The sequence below is a fragment of the Theropithecus gelada genome, chromosome 18 (assembly GCF_003255815.1).
Source record: "Theropithecus gelada isolate Dixy chromosome 18, Tgel_1.0, whole genome shotgun sequence".
In the NCBI taxonomy this organism is placed as follows: Eukaryota; Metazoa; Chordata; class Mammalia; order Primates; family Cercopithecidae; genus Theropithecus; species Theropithecus gelada.
Window position 1 is genome coordinate 6493027 of NC_037686.1, and position 22486 is coordinate 6515512.

General features: G+C 40.2%; 1 protein-coding gene across 1 annotated transcript in view; it reads right to left on the reverse strand.

Annotated features, from left to right (window-relative positions):
• Positions 1-1264: 1264 nt before the first annotated feature.
• Positions 1265-22486, reverse strand: part of ARHGAP28 (Rho GTPase activating protein 28) — a 199798-nt gene continuing 178576 nt past the window's right edge. The window contains exons 13-18 of the mRNA XM_025365097.1: positions 22252-22449; positions 21792-21905; positions 17431-17487; positions 15705-15829; positions 4215-4279; positions 1265-1443 (exon numbers count right to left, since the gene is read on the reverse strand). Of these exons, the coding sequence (XP_025220882.1) occupies positions 1349-1443; positions 4215-4279; positions 15705-15829; positions 17431-17487; positions 21792-21905; positions 22252-22449 (654 nt within the window). The 3' untranslated portion in view covers positions 1265-1348. The remainder of the gene's footprint in view (positions 1444-4214; positions 4280-15704; positions 15830-17430; positions 17488-21791; positions 21906-22251; positions 22450-22486) is intronic.

The window sequence follows — 22486 nt, forward strand, 5'->3', positions numbered from 1 at the left end:
ATGTTTTTGGTATTTGTGAGCAACTCTGTCTACTGCTTAAATTGTTAAGAGAGAGTCATTTGGGCCTCATTACAACCAATATAAATTCATCAAAATCTTGTCTGGGATAAATGAGAACTCTGTCCGCATTTCCAGCTAATCCGAGAAGGACTATATCCACAGTCTCAAGAGGAAAGGCAGAGCTGTCCAATCCCTCAGAACCTTTTAGATTTGCTCCAAATTAGAAATGTGGGGACTATGTGTTTTGGGCGGTCACAGGTCTGGAATATGGCTCTGCAGGCTCTTGATAGTGAGATAGTGGTCATCTTACCAGACAGGTATCTGATTTTAAGCCTCAGGCTAATCCACGATGCTCGGCCATGCTTATGATTAACAAACAAAAGCAAAATCTGCTTTTATAGTTTATAAAACCCGGATAGAACAGTATTTTTCAGCATTCTTGGATAAAGCAGTTCTGCATTTTTAAACTGGGACTGCAGAAGTGACTGTCTATAGTTGTGAAATATAAAAAAATGGTACGTTTGATCAGAAAAGGAAGCCTGTGCCTGGCACTTGGAAAGATACTGAGCACCATAACCATAATGAGAAAATAGAGGCTCTGTGAATGTTAATACATATGACACCCTTTGTCAAACTAAGCTTCACTAGGAGGACCTGTGCTCATAGAAGAATATGCTTTAAAAGTATCAATTTTCCACAGTCGATGATAGAGAAAAGTTCATTTGCACCAGAATGCTGACAGTCACAATACACAGCCTGATGTACATAACAATACAGTTTTCTTTAAACAGAAGTTCTTCCTCCTCCAATTCAGGAGTCAGTCAGAGCATAAATATATGTTTCACTTTAGAAACCGATTCTCTTTAAAAAGCATATCTGGATTATTTTGCAGGGTAGAAATGAAGGCTATTTCTGGCATTCTTGCTCAAAAAGTCAAATATGTACATTAAGTATAAAAATGGTCTCTTTCACCTCTTTCGTTGGGTAGCATTGGCTACATAAAGAACATTGCTTATCCCTCAGTCTAGGGCCAAGTTCATTTCTGCTAGGAAGCTGAAATACTAGAAGTGATTAGAGTTCCATATTCTAGATTGGTCTTTCTTCTGGAAGGACCACATCATCTTTCCTTTACTTTTATTAAAAAAAAAAATATCATGAGAAAGCTTCAGCTGAATTGGTGAACCAGTGCCCCTTCCATAGTTCATGCTGACAATGTCCACTGCGGAGGGCCAGAAATACTGAGAAGGCTGTAGGAACAAATATGTCAAACACAGTGTTGTTTTTTCCCTACCAAAATGTAGGATCTTTTTGGCATATAATACATGATAGCAGCTATCTTGAGGATATTTTAAGAACTTGGTTGGGGTTTAATCACCCATTCTGCTTGAGGATTTATACGATACACATCCAATATATAAGCATCTGGATCCAAGCAATGCTCTCCTAAAAGAAAAAGATCAGAGAATAAGTGTACATTTGTGTGTGTGTGTGCGTGCGTGTGCACACGTGTATGTGTGTGTGTGTGAGGTTCAAATAAGGTTAATATAGTTCTCTTGGCCAAAGTAAGTAGACATATGTTAAGGTTTCTTAAACTCTTCTTCCCTCTTCTCCCTCTCTCCCTTCCTTTTTTTTTTTTTTTTCTTTCTTTAAGACTGTGAAGTATGGGTATATCAAATAAATCTCATGTGAAATTGTGGAAGAAAGCAGACATACCATTACAGGCAAATTGTTCCCTTGCTTCATGGCATCAATTAGAAAATTATGGCAAGGGCTGGGTGCGGTGCCTCACACCTGTAATTCCAACACTTTGGGAGGCTGAGGCGGGCAGATCACTTGAGGTCAGGAATTTGAGACCAGCCTGGACAACATGGTGAAACCCCATGTCTATTAAAAATACAAAAATTAGCCAGGTGTGGTGGCAGGTGCCTGTAATCCCAGCTACTGGGGAGGCTGAGGCAGGAGAATCACTTGAACCCGGGAGGCCGAGGTTGCAGTGAGCCAAGATCGTACTACTGCACTCCAGTCTGGGTGACAGAGTGAGATCCTGCCTCCAAAAAAAGAAAAAAGAAAACTATGGCAAGAACTTGTTTCAGGTATAAACTCATCATTCATATGCTAATACATGTCCTCCAGTGGTTTTATAGATAGGTACTTGACCAGAGCTAGAGAAGATTCAAGTCAAGTTCGTTTTAGGAATGGTCATTTTGTTTCTTCACTACATCCGTAGTGAAGCCCATAGGTAGGAAATCCCAAAATGGTAACAACTAAAAGATCATCATTCCCTGGGGCAAACGTATTCGAAAGTCTTTACGTGCAGTGTGCTTGAAACGTATGCTGAAGTCTCAAACAAAACTACCAAGAGCTGCCTGCATGCTCAGTTGTTTGATTCATTCACTTACCAAATATTAATCATGTGCCAGGCATTATTCCAGGGGCTGGGTTTACAGCCATGTATCAGTCAAAAACATTCTAAGAGCAGCATAAGGCAACTAACAAACACATATAATATCAAGTAAGTCCGCTGGTGATAAGAACATGAGAGAAAGGCCAAGCATGGAAGGCATGTTCGGGAGGGTGTGAGGAAGGGGGGTCTTGCTGAGAAGCTGATTTATCGGCAAAGACCTGGCAGAGGCCAGGGACTGAGAAGTGAGGCTGTCTGGAGGGAGGGCATCCTGGGGAAAAGTCAGAGCACATGCAGAGGCCCCAAATCCAAGCCTGCCAGGTGATTGTATTTACAGGTTTAGTGTTTGAAGGGACCCGTGAGATAGAAATTTCAGGGGCATCCACATACGGGTGGATTTAAAGCAGTGAGATGGATCAAGCTCGCCAAGGAAGGTAAGTGCAAAGAGAGGAGAGTTCCGAGGACTGAACCCTACCGTTCTCCAACCTTGAGAGGCTGAGAGGACAAGAAATAAGGGGCACAGGGGCTCCAGCAGCACAGCCAGGAAAAGTGGGAAGACAGTCAGAAGCTTAGGGCGTCCTTGAAGTCAGGTGAAGAAAGTGTTCTTCAAAGGAGGGAAAGATCAACTCAGGCAGTTCTAAAAACAGACGAGTTGCGTGGTGACCATGACAAGAGGGCGATTCTGGTGTAAGTGCTGAGGGACAGAGCGTGCCTGGAGTGGCTTAAAGAGAGAACAAGGAGGAAGAAATTGGAGTGTAGACACTGATTCCAGAAGCTTTTGCTGTAAGGTGGAACAGAGAAACGGGAGTAGACTTAAAGGGGGTCAAGAAAGAATTTTGTAAAGGGGAGGGAAATTGCCAGTTTTTTAAATGCAGATGGAGATGCTGCAGCTGGGAGGGAAAGGTTGATGGTGTCGGAGCGGAGGGGCTGCCCTCAGTGGGAGCACAGAGCGCCCATGGGACTGTGAAGATATTCACAGACCAAGCGGGGAAGTTTTGTTGATTCCTCCCCTGCTCCCCCAGGGAAATAGAAAGAATGAATTTGGGAGGAGAGTGGAAACAGGGAAGTTAATCAAAATGGTGTCATGCCTCCGAAGGTTCTTACAGTCTTCTCCGCTTTGCTTTGCATCGAGTCTCCAGAGAGACTTTCCAACTTCAAGTCACATTGAGAAGACCCAGGCCAGCGAGGCGCGGTGGCTCACACCTGTAACCTCAGCACTTTGAGAGGCCGAGGTGGGCGGATCACTATTGAAGAGACCCAGGCCAGCGAGGCACAGGGGCTCACGCCTGTAACCTCAGCACTTTGGGAGGCCGAGGTGGGCGGATCACTGGAGGTCAGGAGTTCGAGAGCAGCCTGGCCAACATGGTGAAACCCCATCTCTACTAAAAATAAAATAATTGTCTGGGCATGGTGGTGGGCACCTGCAATCCCAGCTACTAGGGAGGCTGAGGCAGGAGAATCACTTGAACCTGGGAGGTAGAGGTTGCAGTGAGCTAAGATCACGCCAATGCATTCCAACCTGGGCAACAGAGCAAGGTTCCATCTCAAAAACAAAACAAAACAAAAACAACAATAACAAAACAGGAAAAGATCCAAGCTTACTTCATATCAACACTAAAATATTCTCATTTAAATTTTGAAAATATTTTAGAAAAGTTGTGCAACTGTTCTCATGAGATAAAAATATCAGAAACCTACTGATTTTTAGTTTTTATCTGAGAGATTTAGAAAATATACCTTTATGGTAATATCAACATATTTCTTTTAGAGTAATCAGAGAATTGAGCAGTAGAAATTATTACAGTATGCTTACCTATATTTCCTCCAATTTCATATAACCTTTGGTTCTGAATCTTAATACATTCTGATGAACCATGACTGAAAAAAAAAAAGAGAAAGTAATGTAATTTTAGCACTCTATCCTGATCTGAGGTAAAAGTGCATGTTAAACAACCAGGCAAAAAATACTTCATTCTACCTTGACGAAATATATCCCACAAAACTGTATCATGACTGAAGTTATGATAAAAACAATTGTTTTTCTGTCTGGCACAGACAGGAAGCTGAGGCCCCGGGAGGACGGGACTGCACCCACCAGGTTGGGAAGCCGCAGTGCTCCACCACATAGAGCCCACTGAGGCCACAGCTGCCAGCTCCATTTCAGGGTAGTTACTGTTACTGACACATCAAGGCTGGCCACGGAGCAGCTGCATGTTTAATACTGCCTTGTCATTGGCTGTATTACTCTCAATCCAAAAGAAGTCAGGTTTTATTTCTGCATTTGCCAAAAAATTGAATGGGATTATCAGCCCATGTCACATTTCTCAGTTTGCCTCATGCTTTGCAAGGTGTCTAAGGCTGACTGCCCCTTAATAAAAGCAAGTCATGGCCGGGCACAGTGGCTCATGCCTGTAATTCTAGCACTTTGGGAGGTTGAGGCGGGCGGATCATCTGAGGTCAGGAGTTCGAGACCAGCCTGGCTAACATGGCAAAACCCCGTCTTTACTAAAAATACAAAAAATTAGCTGAGCGTGGTGGCATGTGCCTGTAGTTCCGGCTACCCGGGAGGCTGAGGCAGGAGAATTGCTTGAACCCGGTAAGAGGAGGTTGCAGTGGGTGGTGATCACGCCATTGCACTCCAGCCTGGGCGACAGAGCGAAACTCCATCTTGAAAATAAAATAAAATAAATAAAATAAAATAAAGTCACAGGAAACTACCACTCAATTTAATTTTTCCACCCCAGACTAGAATGCTGGGTTAGAAGAGTCTAAAAGACTATCGCTGACCTCCATCCCCATCAAGGAGCGACTTTCAGCTTGGTTCCTTCAATAATTGTCCTGGCCTCTCCACTGTGAGGAAGATGCAAGTGTGCCCTCTTTTTTTGTTGTTTTTTTGGTTTAATCGAACTTTCATTTGAGATGCTGTAGATTCACACGTAGTTGTAAGAAATAATAAAAGCGCATCCTGCACACCCTATACCGATTTCTCTCGATAGCAACATCTCATAAAACTCTAGTGCAGTATCACGACCAGAATGTTGACACCCATTCAGGGAAGATGCAGAACATTTCCAGCCCCACAAGGCACCCCCTGCTGCCCCTTTATAGCCACATTCACTCCTTCTCCCCATCCTACCCTATCCCCATCCCTTACCCCGGCAGCACTACCCTATTCTACAGTTCTATAAATTGGTCATTTCACAAAGGTTAAACAAATGGAAACATACAGTATGACACATTTTTGTACTAGCTTTTTTTTTTTTTCCAACTTGGCATAAATCCCTAGAGATCCACCCAAGTTGCTGCATTTTTATTGCTGAGTAGTATTCCACGGTATAGAGGAGCCAGTTCTGTAGTCACTCACCTGCTGAAGGACACCTAGGCTTTTTCCCCCCAACCTTGCCAGTTTTTGACTGTGTAAATAAAGCCGCCATCGGCATTTGTGTACAGGTTTTTGTGTGAACACGCTCTTCATTTCTTCGGGATAAATGCCCAGGAGTGTGAATGCTGGGTCATATGGCAGCCGGAGATTTAAGAAACTGCCAAACTATTTCATGGAGTGACTCACTATTGACATTCCCGCCAGAAATGCACGAGCGACCCCGTTTCTCTGTATCTTTGTCAGTATTTGGTGTTGTCAGTATTTTTTATTTTAGCCATTCTCACAGGTGTGTAGTCATATGTAATTGTGGTTTTAATTAGCATTTCCATAATGGCCAACGATGTTGAACATCTTTCCATAGTTGCCATTTGTTTATCTCTTTGGTGAAATGTAATCTGTATCTCTTTGGTAGTGTCTGTTCATGTCTTTTGCCCACTTTCAAACTGGATTGTTTGTTTTTTTAACTGTTGAATTTTGAGTGTTTTATTTATATATTCTAGATACTAGTCCTTTGTTGGATATGTGGTTTTGCAAATACTTCATTCCAGTCCTTAGTTTGTCTTTTCATCCTATTCACATGGTCTTTTAGAATGTAAGTTTTCCATTTTGATGAAGTCTAATTTATCAATTTTATTTCTTATGGGTCACATTTTTGATGTCAAGCTCTAAGAACTCTTTAGTTTTAGATCACAAATATTTTCTCCTACATTATTTTCTAAGGGTTTTATAGTTTTACACTACACACTTAAGTCTGTGATCCGTTTTGAGTTAATTTTTGAATAGGTGTGAGGTTTAGATCGAGGTTTATTTATTTTTTGCCTATGGACGTCCATTGCTTCAACACCATTTACTGAAAAGGCTTCCTCCATCGAATTGCTTTTGTACTTTTCTCAAAATCAGTTGCTGGAATAGCCAAATTCATAGAGACAGAAAGGAGAAGAATGGTTGCCAGTGGCTAAAGGCAGGGTGAATGGGGATAGAGTCTCCGTGTGGGATGATAAAGATTTTGGGTATGAATGATGGTGATGGTTGCACAACAATGTGAATGTACTTAGTGCCGCTGAACTGTCCCTTTGAAATGGTTAAAACAGACTTTTATGTTATGTATAGTTTACAATAAAAATCTTTTAAAAATCAGATGGGCCTATTTGTGTAGGTCAGTTTCTGGGTTCTCTATTCTATTCCATTGATCTAAGTGTCTATCCCTCCACCGGCACCATACTATCTTGATTACTCTACCTTTTATATAATCAGCCTTAATATCTAGTAAAGTGATTCCTCCTACTTTGTTCTTCTTTTTCAGTATCATTTTATTCTAGCACCTGCGCTTTTCCATATATATTTTTAGAATAAGCTTGTGCATGTTTACAAAGTAACTTGCTGGAATTTTGACAGGAATTGCATTAAACCCATAGATCAATTTGGGGAGAACTGATATCTTTACCGTGTTATCTTCCAATCCATGAAAATGGTATGTCTCTCCATTTCTTTAGGTCTTCTTTAATTTCTTTCACTAGCATTTTGTAATTTTCAACGTATAGATCCTGTGAAGGTTTACTTAAGTTCATGCTTAAGTATTTATTTTTAGAGTGACTGTAAAGGGTATTGTGTTTTTACTTTTGGTTTTAAATTCGGTTTCCACATTTAAAATGTATTCCAATATTCCAGTGTGACTGATTTTTGTGTGTTAATCTTGTATCCTGTGATCTTACTGAACTGACTTATTAGTTCTAGGTCTTTTTAAGTTTTTATTTTATGAAATTTTTAATGTAGATATTCAGGTCATCTGCAAATAGAGACCATTTTATTTCTTCCTTTACAACCTGTGTGCCTTTTCTTTTCTTTGCCTTACTGCAGTGACTTAATATTCCAGAAGTATGTTGAAAGAGATTGATGAAAGTGGGCATCCTTATTCTTGCTCTTAGAGGGAAAGTATTCAATCTTTCATTGTTAAGTATGATATTAGCTGTAGGTTTTGTAGATCATCTTTATCAGGTTGAGTAAGTTCTCCTCTTTTTCTAGTTTTCTGAGAGTTTTTATCATGACTCGGTGCTGGATTTTGTCAAAGGCTTTTTTTCTGTATCAATTGAGATGACCGTATGGTTTTTCTCTTGTTGATATGACTAATTACATTGATTGATTTTTTAATGTTAAATCAACCTTGCATGCCTGAAAAAAATCCGTTGGTTTATGGTATATAATTCTTTTAATAAATGCTAGGTTAGATTTGTTATTTTGCTGATAATTTTTAAAATCTAAATTTATGAGATATTGGTCTCTAGGGCTTTTGTTTGTTTTTTTTAATATAATTTTTATTTTTTGGTATTAGGGTATTAATACAAGCTTCATAAAATGAGTTAGGGAGTATTCCTCCCTCTTCTATTTTCTAGAAAAGATTGTTCTAGATTACTCTTAATTCTTTAAACATTTGCTAGTTTTCTCCAGCAAAACCATCTGGGCTTCCAGATATTTTAAAAACTTTAAAATTATAGATTCAATTTCTTTAATGGCTATAGCACTATTCAGCTAGTCAATTTCATTTTGGTTGTATTTTGGTAATTAGTGTTTTTCGAGGAATTGGTACATTCTAAGTTTTGAATTTATTAGCTGTGAAGTTGTTACAGTAATCCTTTTTATCCCTTTAATGGAAGTACTGTACAGTGATACTCCATTTGACTGGATATCCTTGATGTGTGTCATCTCTTTATCTTTGTTAGTCTTTCTAGGAGTTTATCAATTTTATTGCTTTTTTAAAAAAGCAACTTTTTGTTTCACTGATCCTTATCATTTTCCTGTTTTTAATTTCACTTATTTCTGCTTATCTTTATTAATTTCTTCCTTCAGGTTGTTTTAGGTATATTTTGCTCTTATTTTTGTAGTTTTTAGAGGTAGGAACTTGGACAGTGGATTTGAGATCTTTCATTTCTATCATAAGCATTTACTGCTATAAATTTTTCTCTCAGCACAGCTTTAGTTGCATCCCACATAATTTTATTTTTAAAATTTTATTTATGTATTCATTTTTGAGACGGAGTCTCACTCTGTCACCCAGGCTGGAGTGCAGTGGTGTGGTTTCGGCTCACTGCAAACTCTGCCTCCCGGGTTCAAGTGATTCTCCTGCCTCAGACACCTGAGTAGCTGAGATGACAGGTGACTGCCACCATGCCTGGCTCATTTTTGTATTTTTAGTAGAGACGGCATTTCACTGTTGGCCAGGCTGATCTCGAACTCCTGACCTCGTGATCCACCCACCTCAGCCTCCCAAAGTGCTGGAATTACAGGCATGAGTCATCGTGCTCAGCCTATCTTTCTGGATTCTATCTTGTTTTATTTATAGAATTTTTTAGTATATTGCTTTGTATGGCTTTGTGGTTTCTCTGGATATTACAGAACATGTGTAACTTATTGCAGTTTACTGATATTGATGTTTTACTAATAAATGATATGTACTTTTATTAGTTTTTATCCTCACACTTAAAAATTAATGATATTTATTCCTTTAAAAGTTTTTATATTTCTATCATGGTAAAATACATATAACAAAATATATTATATTAGCAATTTTTAAGTGTATAGTTCAGTGGTATTAAATACATTCATAATGTTGAACAACCATAACCAGCACCTGTTTTCAGAACTCGTTTTATCTGTAAAACTGAAACTGTATGCCCATTAAACAATAATTCCCCATTTCCCCTCCCTCTTAGGCCCTAGCAACCACCATTCTATTCTGTCTCTATCATTCTGACCATAACTAAGTGGAGTCATATAGTGTTTATCCTCTTGTGACTGGCTTATTTCATCAGCATAACGTTCTTGAGGTTCATCCATGTTGCAGCATATGTCAGAATTTCTTTCCTTTTTATGGCTGAATCGTATTTCCTTATATGTATATACATATTTGGCTTATCCGTTCATCTGTTGATGAATACTTAGGATGCTTCCATGTTTTAACTATTGTGAATAATGCTGTGAACATGAGAGTAAAATGTCTCCATGAGGTCCTGCTTTTAATTTTTTGGCCATGTACCCACAGGTGGAATTGCTGGATCATATGGTAATTCTGTTTGTAACGTTTTGAGGAATCACCATACTGTTTTCTACAGTGGCTGTAGCATTTTTTACACCCCCACTTCCCACCAGTGGTGCACAAGATTTCTGATTTCTTCTCATCCTCACCAGCAATTGTTTTTTTCTTCTTTTTTTTTTTAAGGTAGTAGCTATTCAAATGAGTGTGATAGTTCTATTTATTCTCAGTTCTTTGAATTCAAAATCACGTAAGTTAAAGGAGGACCACTGATGCATGCATAGATTTCATTTTTAAAATGGAAAGATAATCCTGATATTCTGGCATAACTAAATTTTACCTATTTTACTCTGAAATTATTTTACCATTGAAAAGTGGTAGTTTTAAAAAAACTGGTAAGATCCTGGAAACAATTTTAAAATAAATATTTAATTTTAGAACTCTTTTAGATTTACAGAAAAACTATGAAGATGGTATAGGCAGATCCCATATGCCCCACACCGCTCCCCCCGTTATAAACATCTAATATTAATGTAGTATATTTGTTACAATTAATGAACCAATATTGATACATTATTATTAACTAAAGTCCATACTTTATTCAGATTACCTTCATTGTAACCTAATATTCACTTTCAGTTCAAGGATCCTATCCAGAATTTCACATTACATTTAATAATTGTAGGGGGCTGAAGAGTGTCCCCCAAAATTCATGCCCGCCCTGAAGTTCATAATTTGACCTTATTTGGAAATAGGGCATTTAGAGATGTAATTAGTTAAAGATCGTGAGACTAAATCATCCTGGATTTAGGTGGCACCTAAAATGAGTAAAGATGATGTGAAGATGGGAGAAGAGATTGAAATGATGTGTAAGCCATGGAATGCCAAGATTGCTGTCAACCACCAAAAGTTACGAGGGAGGCATGGCAGAGTTTCTCCCGCTGAGCTTTTAGAAGGAATCTACCTGCTGACATCTTTATTTCAGACTTCTGGACTCTTGAACTGTGAGAGAATACATTTCCACCTTTTAAGCTACCCAATTTGTGGTCATTTGTTATGGCAGCACTGGGAAATTAATATAGTAGTTGGGTCTCCTTAGACTGCTCTGATAATTTCTCACAGTTGCCTTAGTTTTGATGGCCTGAATAGTTTCAAGGAGTACTGCTAGGGTATTTTACAGAATGTTCCTCAATTGGGATTTTTCTGATGTTTTTCTCATGTTTAGATTGGAATTATGTGTTCTTGGAGGAAGACCACGGAGATAAAGGACTGTTTTTATCGTATCAAGGGTGTACTTGGATATTATCAACATGACATCACTGCTAATATTAACCCGATCACCTAACTGAGGTCAGATTTCTTCGGTGTAAAGTTGCTTTTTCCCTTTTTACACACTAGTTTTTGGAAGGAAGTCACTCTGCATAGACCACATTTAGGGAGTGGGGGTGCACCACCATTTTAAAATGTAATTGTCTTAAGTGTGTCCTCTACATACAATGAGCAATATATCAGATGATATAATTTTTGCTTCTCTCACCAAATGTGATTTTAAAAATGCATGAGAAGTAGGATAGTTTATAGCCCTCTTTGTACCCACTCTGATGTTCTCCTTTCCTTTCTGATGTTCTAAGCCTTGTTATAATTTCCTTTCTGTTTAAAGAACTTTCTTCAGCCATCCTTTATGGGTCAATTTGTTAGCAACAAATCTCTTAGTTTTCCTTCATCTGAGAATGTCTTTATATCTCCCTCATTTCCAGAAGGACATTTTTGCTGAATATAGAATTCACAGTTGACAGGTCTCACTCTGTATTTCCTCTCCTTTTGGGATTCTGTATGACATGTAGCTCACTTGTTAGACTCCCATAGGTCCTTGAGGCTATGTTCATTTTTTTTCTGGTTTATTTCCTCTCTGTTGTTCATAATCGATAAACTATTGATATGTCCTCAAGTTTGCTAATTCTATCCTCTATTATCTTCACCCTACTACTGAACAAGTTTTTTCACCCATTCAGCAAGTTTTTTACTTCAGTTTTTGCATTTTTCAGTTCTGTAAATTTCCATTTGTTGTATTTTTAAATAACATCTATTTCTTTGCTGATATTTTCTACTTTTTCATTTGTTTCAGAATTCATAATTGCTTGTGGAAGTACTTTTTGTGACAGTTGCTATAACATTCTTGTCAGAAAATTCTAAAATTTGATTTAGTTTAGTGTTGACATTGTGGTTTCTTTTTTCTCATTCATGTTGTGGTTTTGTCTTAATGAGTGATTTTGGGTTTGTATTGTGAACATTTTGGATATGACACGATGAGACTCTGGGGCTTGTTTAATCTTCATTTTTTGGCATGTAGTCTTCCTGTTGAGGTTTAGCACAAGGTCTGGGTGGGCATGTATGTTCAGCTTCTTGCTGGGCCCCATTGAAAGCAGGACAGCAACTGGCTCTGCCTCATTGCCTCCAATTGGGAGTGTGAGATCAGCTCCCTGCTGGGCTCTGCTGCCACCAGGGTGGTGGAAAACAGAAGCTAACACTGCCTTGTTGCTGCAGGCTGAGGGTGAAGCTCAGCTCCTCACTGGGCCCCACTGACACCAGAAAAGAGGAGGGGGAGGGAGCAGAGTGTCAACTGTTCCCACATCTTACCCCTTTCCACCAGGTGTCAGGTGGAGGCTCAGCTCCCCACTGGGGCTGACTGATACTAGTAAGGGCAACAGGTGAGCTCTGCTTTGGCCTGCCTTGTTCAGTTTGCTCATATGGTCGGGGGAAGAGGCTCAGCTCCCTCAGGGCCTTACTGACACTTGTGCTAAATGGCCTGCCTTGCACTGCCTCACTGCTACTGTGTTTCATTGCTGCTGGGTGAAGGGGAAAGCTTAGCTCACTGCAGGACCCTGCAGACACGACCCTGGCTTGGAATCAGACCACCCACCTGGTTGTGTTAGGTGGCACGTAGTGGATGGCAGATCCACTCCCTGCTTGGATCCACTGAAACCATGGGGTGGTGGCGCGTGTTTTCTGTTGGTGTTTGGCTGGAGTAGGGCAGATATTGCCAGAAAGGTTTTCTGTGGTTAGGCCACCCCTTTACCTAATCCTTTGGCTAGGCTTTCCTTAGAGCTCTTTTTCATCTGTGCCTATTGTCAGTTGCAGGTTGGAAGTTTCCACAGTGTTCTGTCTGGGATGCATGGGAGGTGATAAGGAAACTCCCAGAACTCACCACCGTGTCATTTCTCAAGGCCTCGTCTATCCACCTTTCAGAGTCTTTCTCTGCTTTTTGTTGTGTTACTGTCCAGGGTTTACTAGTTGTAAGGGAGAGTACCTGAAAGGAATGGGTCTTCTCCCTCCTGTTTTAACTTAAAACACATGGGGGTCTGAGTAGGCAGTCAGAAATAAGCCTCTAGTGAAAGATGCAAAATCAGGGCCAGTTTACAACACTTAAACTGAAATAGGCCATAGTTCTAACAAGTAGAGAACGGATAGGGCACAATTTTTTTAAAATTATTATTTTAAAAGTTTTTTATTTCCATAGGTTTTTTGGGAACAGGTATTTGGTTACAAGAGTAAATTATGTAGTGGTAATTTCTGAGATTTTGGTGTGCGCATCTCCCAAGCAGTATACAATGAACCCAATTTGTAGTCTTTTATTCCTCACCCTCTTCCCCCTGAGTCCCCAAAGTCCACTATGTCATTCTTATGCCTTACATCCTCATAGCTTAGCTCCCACTTACAAGCGAGAACGTATGATGTTTGGTTTTCCATTCCTGAGTTACTAAGATTTTTCGAAGAAGTTGTTATAAAAGATTTGAGTCTATCAGGAGTCATTGGTTCTAATTTATTTTTATTAGAAACATTTTCTTTCTACAAAAGGTCTACTTGAGAGTACAAAGTCAGCTTTGTATTATCTGTAACTAGAAGTCTATTGGATACCCAAATCCCTTGAATGGTATTTCAAGCCTCTATATGACTGCCTACGTGGAGGTGTCCAGGCCAATAGCAAAGAGGAATACATGTTTGGGGCTCCTGTTGACCTCTGTCTACTCTTCTTTTTCTTTTTTAACCCATTTCCCATTTAGGAAGGAAAGTGCAGCTTGCTCTCAGTGCAGTATTGTTGGGGCAAGTGGGAAACGGGTTAACGTGTGTGTATATATTATACATAAAATGCACAAGTCAGAAGTACACAACTTGATGAATTTTCACAAAGTGAACACATCATATAATCTAATACCAAAAGAAAAAAAAACTTCCAAGGCCATCAGCATGCCTTTCCGGTCACTATGCCTTCCTCCACCCCCTACCTTCCACTACCCCCTTTAGTGGTAATTTCTGAGATTTTGGTGCACCCATCTCCTGAGTTTTTCTCCTGATGGTAGAAAATCCTGACCTCATACCATAGATGACTTTTACTGGCTACTTGTTTTTCTTTTAATTTAAATTTTATTGAGATAATTGTAGATTCACATGTGGTTGTAAGACATAATACAGAGAGATTCTTTGTATTCTGCCATTTTCCCCAATGATAGCAATTCACACAACTACAGCATAATGTCACAATCAGGATACTGATATTAATACAATCTACCTATCTTATTCAGATTTCCCCGTTTTACTTGTACTCATTTGTGTGTGTGTGTGTATTAATTGCAATAGAATTTTATAGAGGGTCAGTTATCCATCACCACAGTCAAGATCCCAACACCACAAGTTCCAACACCATAAGGGTCCTTCATGTTGGCCTTTAGTGACCAAAACCATCTCCCTTCCAAATCAACCCTCCCAACATCTGGCAACTAATCTATCCTCCAACAATAAAATTTAATTTCAAAAATGTTATACAAATGGAATTGTGCAATATGTTAACTTTTTCAATTGGCTTTTTGCTCAACAAGGCTACTTCTTTTCAACATGACTGGAATGCTTTCATTTTAAGGCCCATCCATCAGTCTTACTAGAGACAGCAAATCATACATGCTCTACAATGGATAAACGAGTACTTCTCATCCTTTATAAACCAGAAGACAAATGTTTATTCTTTAGTAAGCATGTCCAGACACAAATTATCATGATCTGTGCCCCTTCAAGGTGACCATGGCAGATTTGCAAAAAGAATTTTTGTAAGTATCATCCTGATTCTAAGAATTATTAGTAGTATGTTTTAAGGAAAGTAACAGCTATGGTATCCACTTAACTACATAATCTCTATCTGATACAGGCATGTTAAAGCCAATGCAAGCCTAGGAAAATGTTATTCTTGAAGGACTATCAAGATATCCACAAAACTAACTTGCTATATTTTCATTCAAATAAAAGGTAAAACTCGGGCAGGCGCAGTGGCTCATGCCTCTAATCCCAGCACTTTGGGAGGCCAAGGTGGGCGGATCACCTGAGGTCAGGAGTTTGAGACTAGGCTGGCCAACATGGTGAGACCCCATCTCTACTAATAAAGTACAAAAATATTAGCCAGGCATGTGGTGCGTGCCTGTAATCCCAGCTACTTGGGAGGCTGAGGGAGGAGAATCACTTGAACCCAGGAGGTGCAGGTTGCAGTGAGCCAAGATTGTGCAACTGCACTCTAGCCTGGGCAAAAGTTATTATCCAGCTCAATAAATAAATAAATAAAATAAAATAAAATAAAAGGTAAAACTCACTGAATAAATGAAGCTACCAAGATAGACAATACCTATTAAGAATCCCATTTCTAGAAATTCCTTTGAAAAACAACTTTTGTTGTTAGCAATCATATATCTAACTTCATTCATTCTCTTTTCATTCTAGTAATCCACTGGTAAACTCCCTAAAGTAACAGGTTCTATATTTTACAAAAGGTCAAATTTGTAAATGCCTAGAAAGTTATTCGTCTGGTAAATGTTTTCCTTCTTGTGCAGAGACCTTCATTCACATTGACTTACCTGTTTTCATATTGAAATTTTGCCAATATGTCTTTGGCTTTGGTTTGATTGTTGAGTTGAATGGCCATGGACACCTTGGAGAGAAGTGGAGCATGGACCCGTATGACTCCTTCCGGCACGTCAGACTGCCAAGGAGGAGAAATTCAGTACATTCTGTCAAACTAGGGTGAATATCAGCTCAATGATGCACTTAAGAGCTATGAAAATCAGTGCTACTCTGAATTGGGAAAACACGTCACTATGATCAACATTAACCAGAATGGAACACTACTTTCTTTCTCAGCTGGAGACTCACTCATGACTAAGCTTAACCTGGGATTTTACTTTCACTGCACATGGGCAGGTCTTGCTACAATGACTTAAAATCATGAGGGGGAAAAACTGGGTTATGACAAAGATCAAATGTTTCTATTCATGCATTTCTTGGCCAAACTCCTAACTGACCCGGCTTTAAGCAGAATTCTGTACTTCAATATATTTTAAGAAGACCAACCTTTTGAGAATGTTAAGAGTCAATTAGAAAATATGGCTTCTCCAATACCTTCTTTCTTTAGTTAGCAGCCATGAGTGGCTGGCCCGAATTCAATTCCACAGGGGCACTTGAAATGGGACCCCTCAAAGTGCACTGAAAACACTGCAGAGCAGGGTAAGTGGCTGTGGGAAAGATGGTGTCTCTTAATTGTTTTAAATCTGTACCTTCTCAAAGGATAGTGCTGTTGATGTAGATGATTTATATAAATGGACTCCTTAGAGTCACATTCTATCAATATTCTATTGATACCCTAGAAAAAATATGTTATGGGCTGAACTGTGTCTCCCCAAAAGACAAATTGAAGCCCTAACCCCTCAGTACCTCGAAACGTGACCTTATTTGGAAATACGTCATTGCAGATGTAATTAGTTAAGATGAGGCCATTACATAAGAGGTCTAAACTGCAGTAGGGTGTGCCCTTAACCCAAGTGACTTGCATCCTTATAAGAAGACACACAAGAAAGAACGCCATGTGAAGATGGAGGCTGAGACCAGCTGAGGAATGCCAAGGATTACTGGCATCGCCAAAAGCAAAAGAGGGGCAAGAAGCAGGTGCTTCTCTCACAGGCTTCAGAAGGCGCCAAGCTTGCTGACACCCTGATTTTGGACTTTCAGCCTCAAGAACTGTGAAAGAATCATAAATGTCTATTGTTTTATGCCACCTCATTTGTGGTACCTTGTTAGGGCAGCCCTAAGGAACTAACACAAAATATTTTAGAACAGAGTCAGTTCTTACAGTATTCTCCTAACATTACCAGCAAGAACCATGAGAGCAGGAGTTCAGGAAAAGATACTGAGGGATTTGCATCTGGATGGGGGCCAAGTCCCAGGCTCATTGCAGCCAAGACTGTACTCCTAAAGTACGCCTTTAATTGTCTATGTCCTATTTCATCAGCCCTGCAGACGCCTCTCCCTATACAATAGATTGCACACTCTGACACTACTGACCGATGATCGTAATAATCTCGTTCCTTCTATAACTTTCCACAACATTGTAGCTGTGTATAGGAGGCCCAGGCACACATTCTGAATCATCAGCCAGTCAGGTCCCTCTACCATTCCTTTATGTGCCACATTGAAAATGTCAAGTTTGAAGGATAGTTCATGACAAACATTATACATAAATGTGGTGGATGTTGCCAGAGAAGACTATATAGGGAGTTAATGGAAGGGAAAGGAAATTATTTTTCTTACCATTCTTCTTGCCGAGGGTGATTTTTGCAGTACCTTTGAAGTCTTGGGGCTTGCAGTCTAAAGGAAACACAGTCTTTAGGAGTAATGTTGGAGTAATGTTGAGAAAACAAGCATATGTTGCTTTTGGAAGTGTAAACTGGTACAATCTTTACGGAGAACATTTTGGCAATATTTATAAAATTATAAAATGTATATGCACTTTAATCCAACAGCTCCACATCTATGCATTTATCCTATAAATATACTTCATTTGTGAACAATGATGTATATAGATGTTTGTTCTCTGACTCATGGATTGTAACAGCAAAAGATTAGACACAAACTGTTCACCAATATGAGACTACTGAAATAACTTACTGTGTGTCTATGGAATAGCATGCAAAAGAAGCAGAGAAGCAAAGGTACCAGCTTTGTGGACTGATATAAAATAATCCCCCATGATTTGTTAAGTCAGTAAAGCAGGACTCAGGACAGTGTTTCCTGTATGCTACATTCATGTTAAAAGGGAAAGAGCATACATTGATATTTGCTGGTAAGCGGATAGAGCATCTCAGGTTTACATACCTGCATGTTCCTGTACACACACCCTGCTGTGGTGATACTATTTGTCTCCAGGAGGGGAAGTTGGAGGTGGCTGATTTTTATTCCATGGTCTTTCCTGACTTCTAAATTTGTAACTTGTTAATGAACTGTCTATTCCAATCAAAATTAAGAATTAAAAACACAATATAGCGGCTGGGCGCGGTGGCTCACGCCTATAATCCGAGCACTTTGGGAGGCCGAGGTGGGGAGATCATGAGATCAGGAGATCTAGACCATCCTGGCTAACATGGTGAAACCCCGTCTCTACTAAAAATACAAAAAAATTAGCCGAGCGTGGTGGCACATGCCTGTAGTCCCAACTACTCGGGAGGCTGAGGCAGAAGAATCGCTTGAACCCAGGATGTGGATGTTGCAGTGAGCCGAGATCGCGCCACTGCACTCCAGCCTGGGCGGCAGAGCAAGACTCCATCGCAAAAAAAACAGAAAAACCAAAAAGCAGTATAGTACAACAGTATGAAAGAAAAACTATTTCTTTAAGTGTTTGCTTCTATGGTATTTATATCCTTTACATTCTATCTTGGTTCTATTTACAATAAAACATTAAAGTGACATGGATATAGCAATGTACAGTTCACATACATTGTGTGAACTGTGTGAACATGTGAGTCTGTCCTAATGACAGCTTTGTGAAACAGATCATTATCTGCCCTCCCTCCCAATTTATAAAATAAGAACATTGAGGCTCAAAGAAAGAATGTAGTTTGTCCAGGCTCATATGGGTAGTGACTGACAAGGCCTGACCTGACCTCTGTTCCACACATTTAATTATACTGTTACGGTTTTCCAGAGTGAAAACGGCTGCCCCTCCATTGAAGCAATGGATGAACTGGCAAAATCTATCAGTATTGACTCTTTTAGAACTCTGGACACAAATCCAAAGGCTTCAACTAGGGGAGTGCTTAAGTAAGAGAAAGAGCCGTGTGTCATTTTTACTTATGCTTTTCCACCCCTGCTCTCCAATTCAGTGATAGCCTTGAAAATAACGGCCTGCATTTCTGGCATGGGTACTGCAGGGAGCAGAATGAACCTCGCTCAAGAATTCTAATGATTTGCTCTCATTTGTCTGGTGGCTCCCTCAAAGACTGGCTCAAAAGGCTTGCCTTTACCTTGCCTAACTTGGAACTTGATGGGTGCTAAAGGGGTGTAATGTCAAAAACGTTTACAGGCAAGTGTTTTTGTCACAGTTGCCTGATGCAGTGGATCAGAATTGAGGAAAACAAGAGATAACTAAAAAGCTTGGGAGGCAAGGCTGGAGATTGAGATGCTTTGGAAAATAAAGGTTGTAAAAAGCCTTAAAATATTCCTGAGAATATAAAGGCCACATGACTGAGAAGGAGCTGGAAACATAAACTTCTGGCTGATCCTCAGGTTCTGTGCAAGCAGGAAGCGAGGGCTCAGGCAGAGTTAGAAACTGCTTTGCTGAGTGCTAAAGGTGTGCCCCAGCACACACACTGCTCATCTGCAAAGACTGGGAGGTTTTTTAGTTCCAGGCATTTAAGAGAATCTCTGTCTGATCATTAGTTATCATTAAACTAATGGAACATAGACTTCCATAGCCACACAAAACAAAGCATACAGACTTTACAAAATCAGTTCACGAGAAAAGTCATGAAGCAAACAAACAATAGGTACAAGAGCAGAAGCAACAAACCCTGAGGAGGGAGAAGAATCTGATTTCCAAAGTTGCCACATTATAATACTCAAAATGTCCAGTCTTTAACAAACAGCTGTTAGGTAAAAAAGTCAAGGAAATATTGCTCCTATACAAGGAGAAAAAGCAACAGTTTCTGAAGAAACTGTCTAAGGAAGTCCAGACATTGGACTTACTAGAAAAAGTCTTCAGGCTGGGTGTGGTGGTTCACGCCTGCAATCCCAGCACTTTGAGAGGCCGAGGCGGGCAGATCACCTGAGGGCAGGAGTTCAAAACCAGCCTGGCCAATATGGTGAAACCCTATCTCTACTAAAAATATAACAAAAATTAGCCAGGCATGATGGCAGGCACCTATAATCCTAGCTACTTGGGAGACTGAGGCAGGAGAATCACTTGAACCTGGCAAGCAGAGCTTGCAGTAAGCTGAGATGGTTGCAGAACATTGTGAATATACTAAAACACACTGAATTGGTACAATTTCAAATGCTTAACATAGTGAATTTTATATTATGTGATTTTTTTTCTCAATTAAAACAAATTTTAAAAAATTTCATTTCTAAATAAAAGTATTGGTTTTACTTGATATGAAGTCACTTTGCCTATCATGAGTCAGAGAATACAGTCTTTCATCACGATTATGATAAATCAACAACACTCCCTCCCACCTTGCTGCCTTGGCATTTACTGTCCTTTTCCCTGGACTTTCTCCTTTCGCAGTGGTATCCATCCTTCAAGATACAACTCCAACCAGGCACAGTGGCTCACATCTATAATCCCAGCACTTTGGGAGGCCAAAGTGGGAGGGTCGCTTGAGGCCACGAGTTCAAGACCAGCCTGGGCAATATAAAATTTTTTTTATAGAGACAGCTGTCTCTATAAAAAAAATTTTTTTTAAAGGTAGCCAGGTGTGGTGGTATGCATCTATAGTCCTAGCTACTGGAGAGGCTGAGGCAGGAGCATCACTTGAGCCCAGGAGTTCGAGGTTGCAGTGAGCCATGATCATGCCACTGCACTCCAGCCTGGGTGACAGAGCAAGACTCCAACTCTATAAAAAGAAGTGTAGCTCCAGGCAGGGCACAGTGGCTCATGCCTGTAATCTCAGCACTTTGAGAGGCTGAGGCAGGCGGATCACCTGAGGTCAGAAGTTTGAGATCAGCCTGGCCAACATGATGAAACCCCTACTCTACTAAAAATACCCCGTCTCTACTGAAAATAAAAAAATTAGGTGGGCAGGGTGGCGCATGCCTGTAGTCCCAGCTACTCGGGAGGCTGAGGCAGGAGAATCAATTGAACTCAGGAGGCGGAGGAGCAAGACTCTGTCTCAAAAAAAACGTAGCTCCAATGTTGCATCCTCAATGAAGCCATCCACAGTCTCCCACGCTAGAGCACATTTCCTTGTCCTCTGCATGGCCCTGGCACAGCGGGCCTGGTGCTTCCCTGCTGGGTCCCTGGGGCTCTTACATACATTTGTCTCCCACATTAGGTATAAATTCCTTTGAGGGCAAAGTAAATTTCAGGTATCTCCACATCCTCCTCAAGGTTGAATGCAGTATCTGGCACTTGTGATCACCCTCGAGTTAAATAAAAGCAGTAAAAATAATTCTTCTAAAACTTGTTTCCATTATGTGCCTCCACACAAATAACTGTGTGTTAAAACAAGACTCTGAATTCCTTGGAATGCAATGAATTTACACAAAATAATTTAAGGATTAGCTATTCCTTTACTATCTGATCAATGAAGAAATCTCTTTTCCCAAGTATTAGACATTTGGATACTGGATTGCCCTTAAATCAAGTTGACAGGGACTAAAATGTTGACTTTCCGCTTTTGCGAGAACCGTTTTAGCCTTTCTGGTGGGATATCAAACAATCTTCCTGACTCAGATATTTCAAGAACTTTAACCAAAAGGCACATAACTCTCAACAAGATGCAAAGACCCTGATACTCTGTCATGGACCCACTTTCCACGATGTTTATAGTTACAACACTCCCTGATCCTTAAGAATATAAAACGCTTGGTTCTAAATGACAAGCTACTTTGCGCCTCCCTTGGAGGAGTACAAATCTAGGCAGCGGACAATCGCCGTGCCTCGTTCGCTGTCTTACCTCCCGCTCAAGGGTCCTCCTCCTGAGCAGTTTCCTGACACTCGGGAGCTGCTTCTTTAACAGCATCGTGGCTTCATTCATTCTTCTTACTTGAGTGATCAAAAAAGATGGAACCTGGAGAAGAAAAATAGCTTGGACTGGATGGAAAACACTTGAATTCAACCTCCCTAGCAGATTCTATCTTCAGGCATGGCAACTCCTCCCAGTCACTTGGTATCCTGGAGCCAGAAATGGTGACATCGTCCTTATAAAGTTTAGAAAAAATTATGTGGATCCCTGTTTCAAAGGGAAACTGTGATAAAGAGTAGCCCTTCCAGAAGCTGTAAGGATGTCACAGCCACCTGGGGTTATCTTCTCATATTTCTTCCCTATGACCAAGGGAGTTGCCCAGTCACGGAGCCTTTACGTTTCCTGAGGCCATGGACTTCCGAGGAGGACCTGTCATCACAATGTCACTCACCTTCCACAAAATTTTCTGGTACTTAAGCATTAGGCGGATGATGTGGGCCGCAGTGTTTGCTAACAGTAATTCTTCATAATCAGAGTGTTTGCTTCTACTGAAGAAAAGGTTTGGTGCCATCACTGTAGAAATGTTCCACAGACTCATTCGGTTTTTTGATTCATTGGCGATCACTTTACTGAAGAATGTCATGAGGGCCTAAGAAGAAACAGCATCATGTCATACAATTGCACAC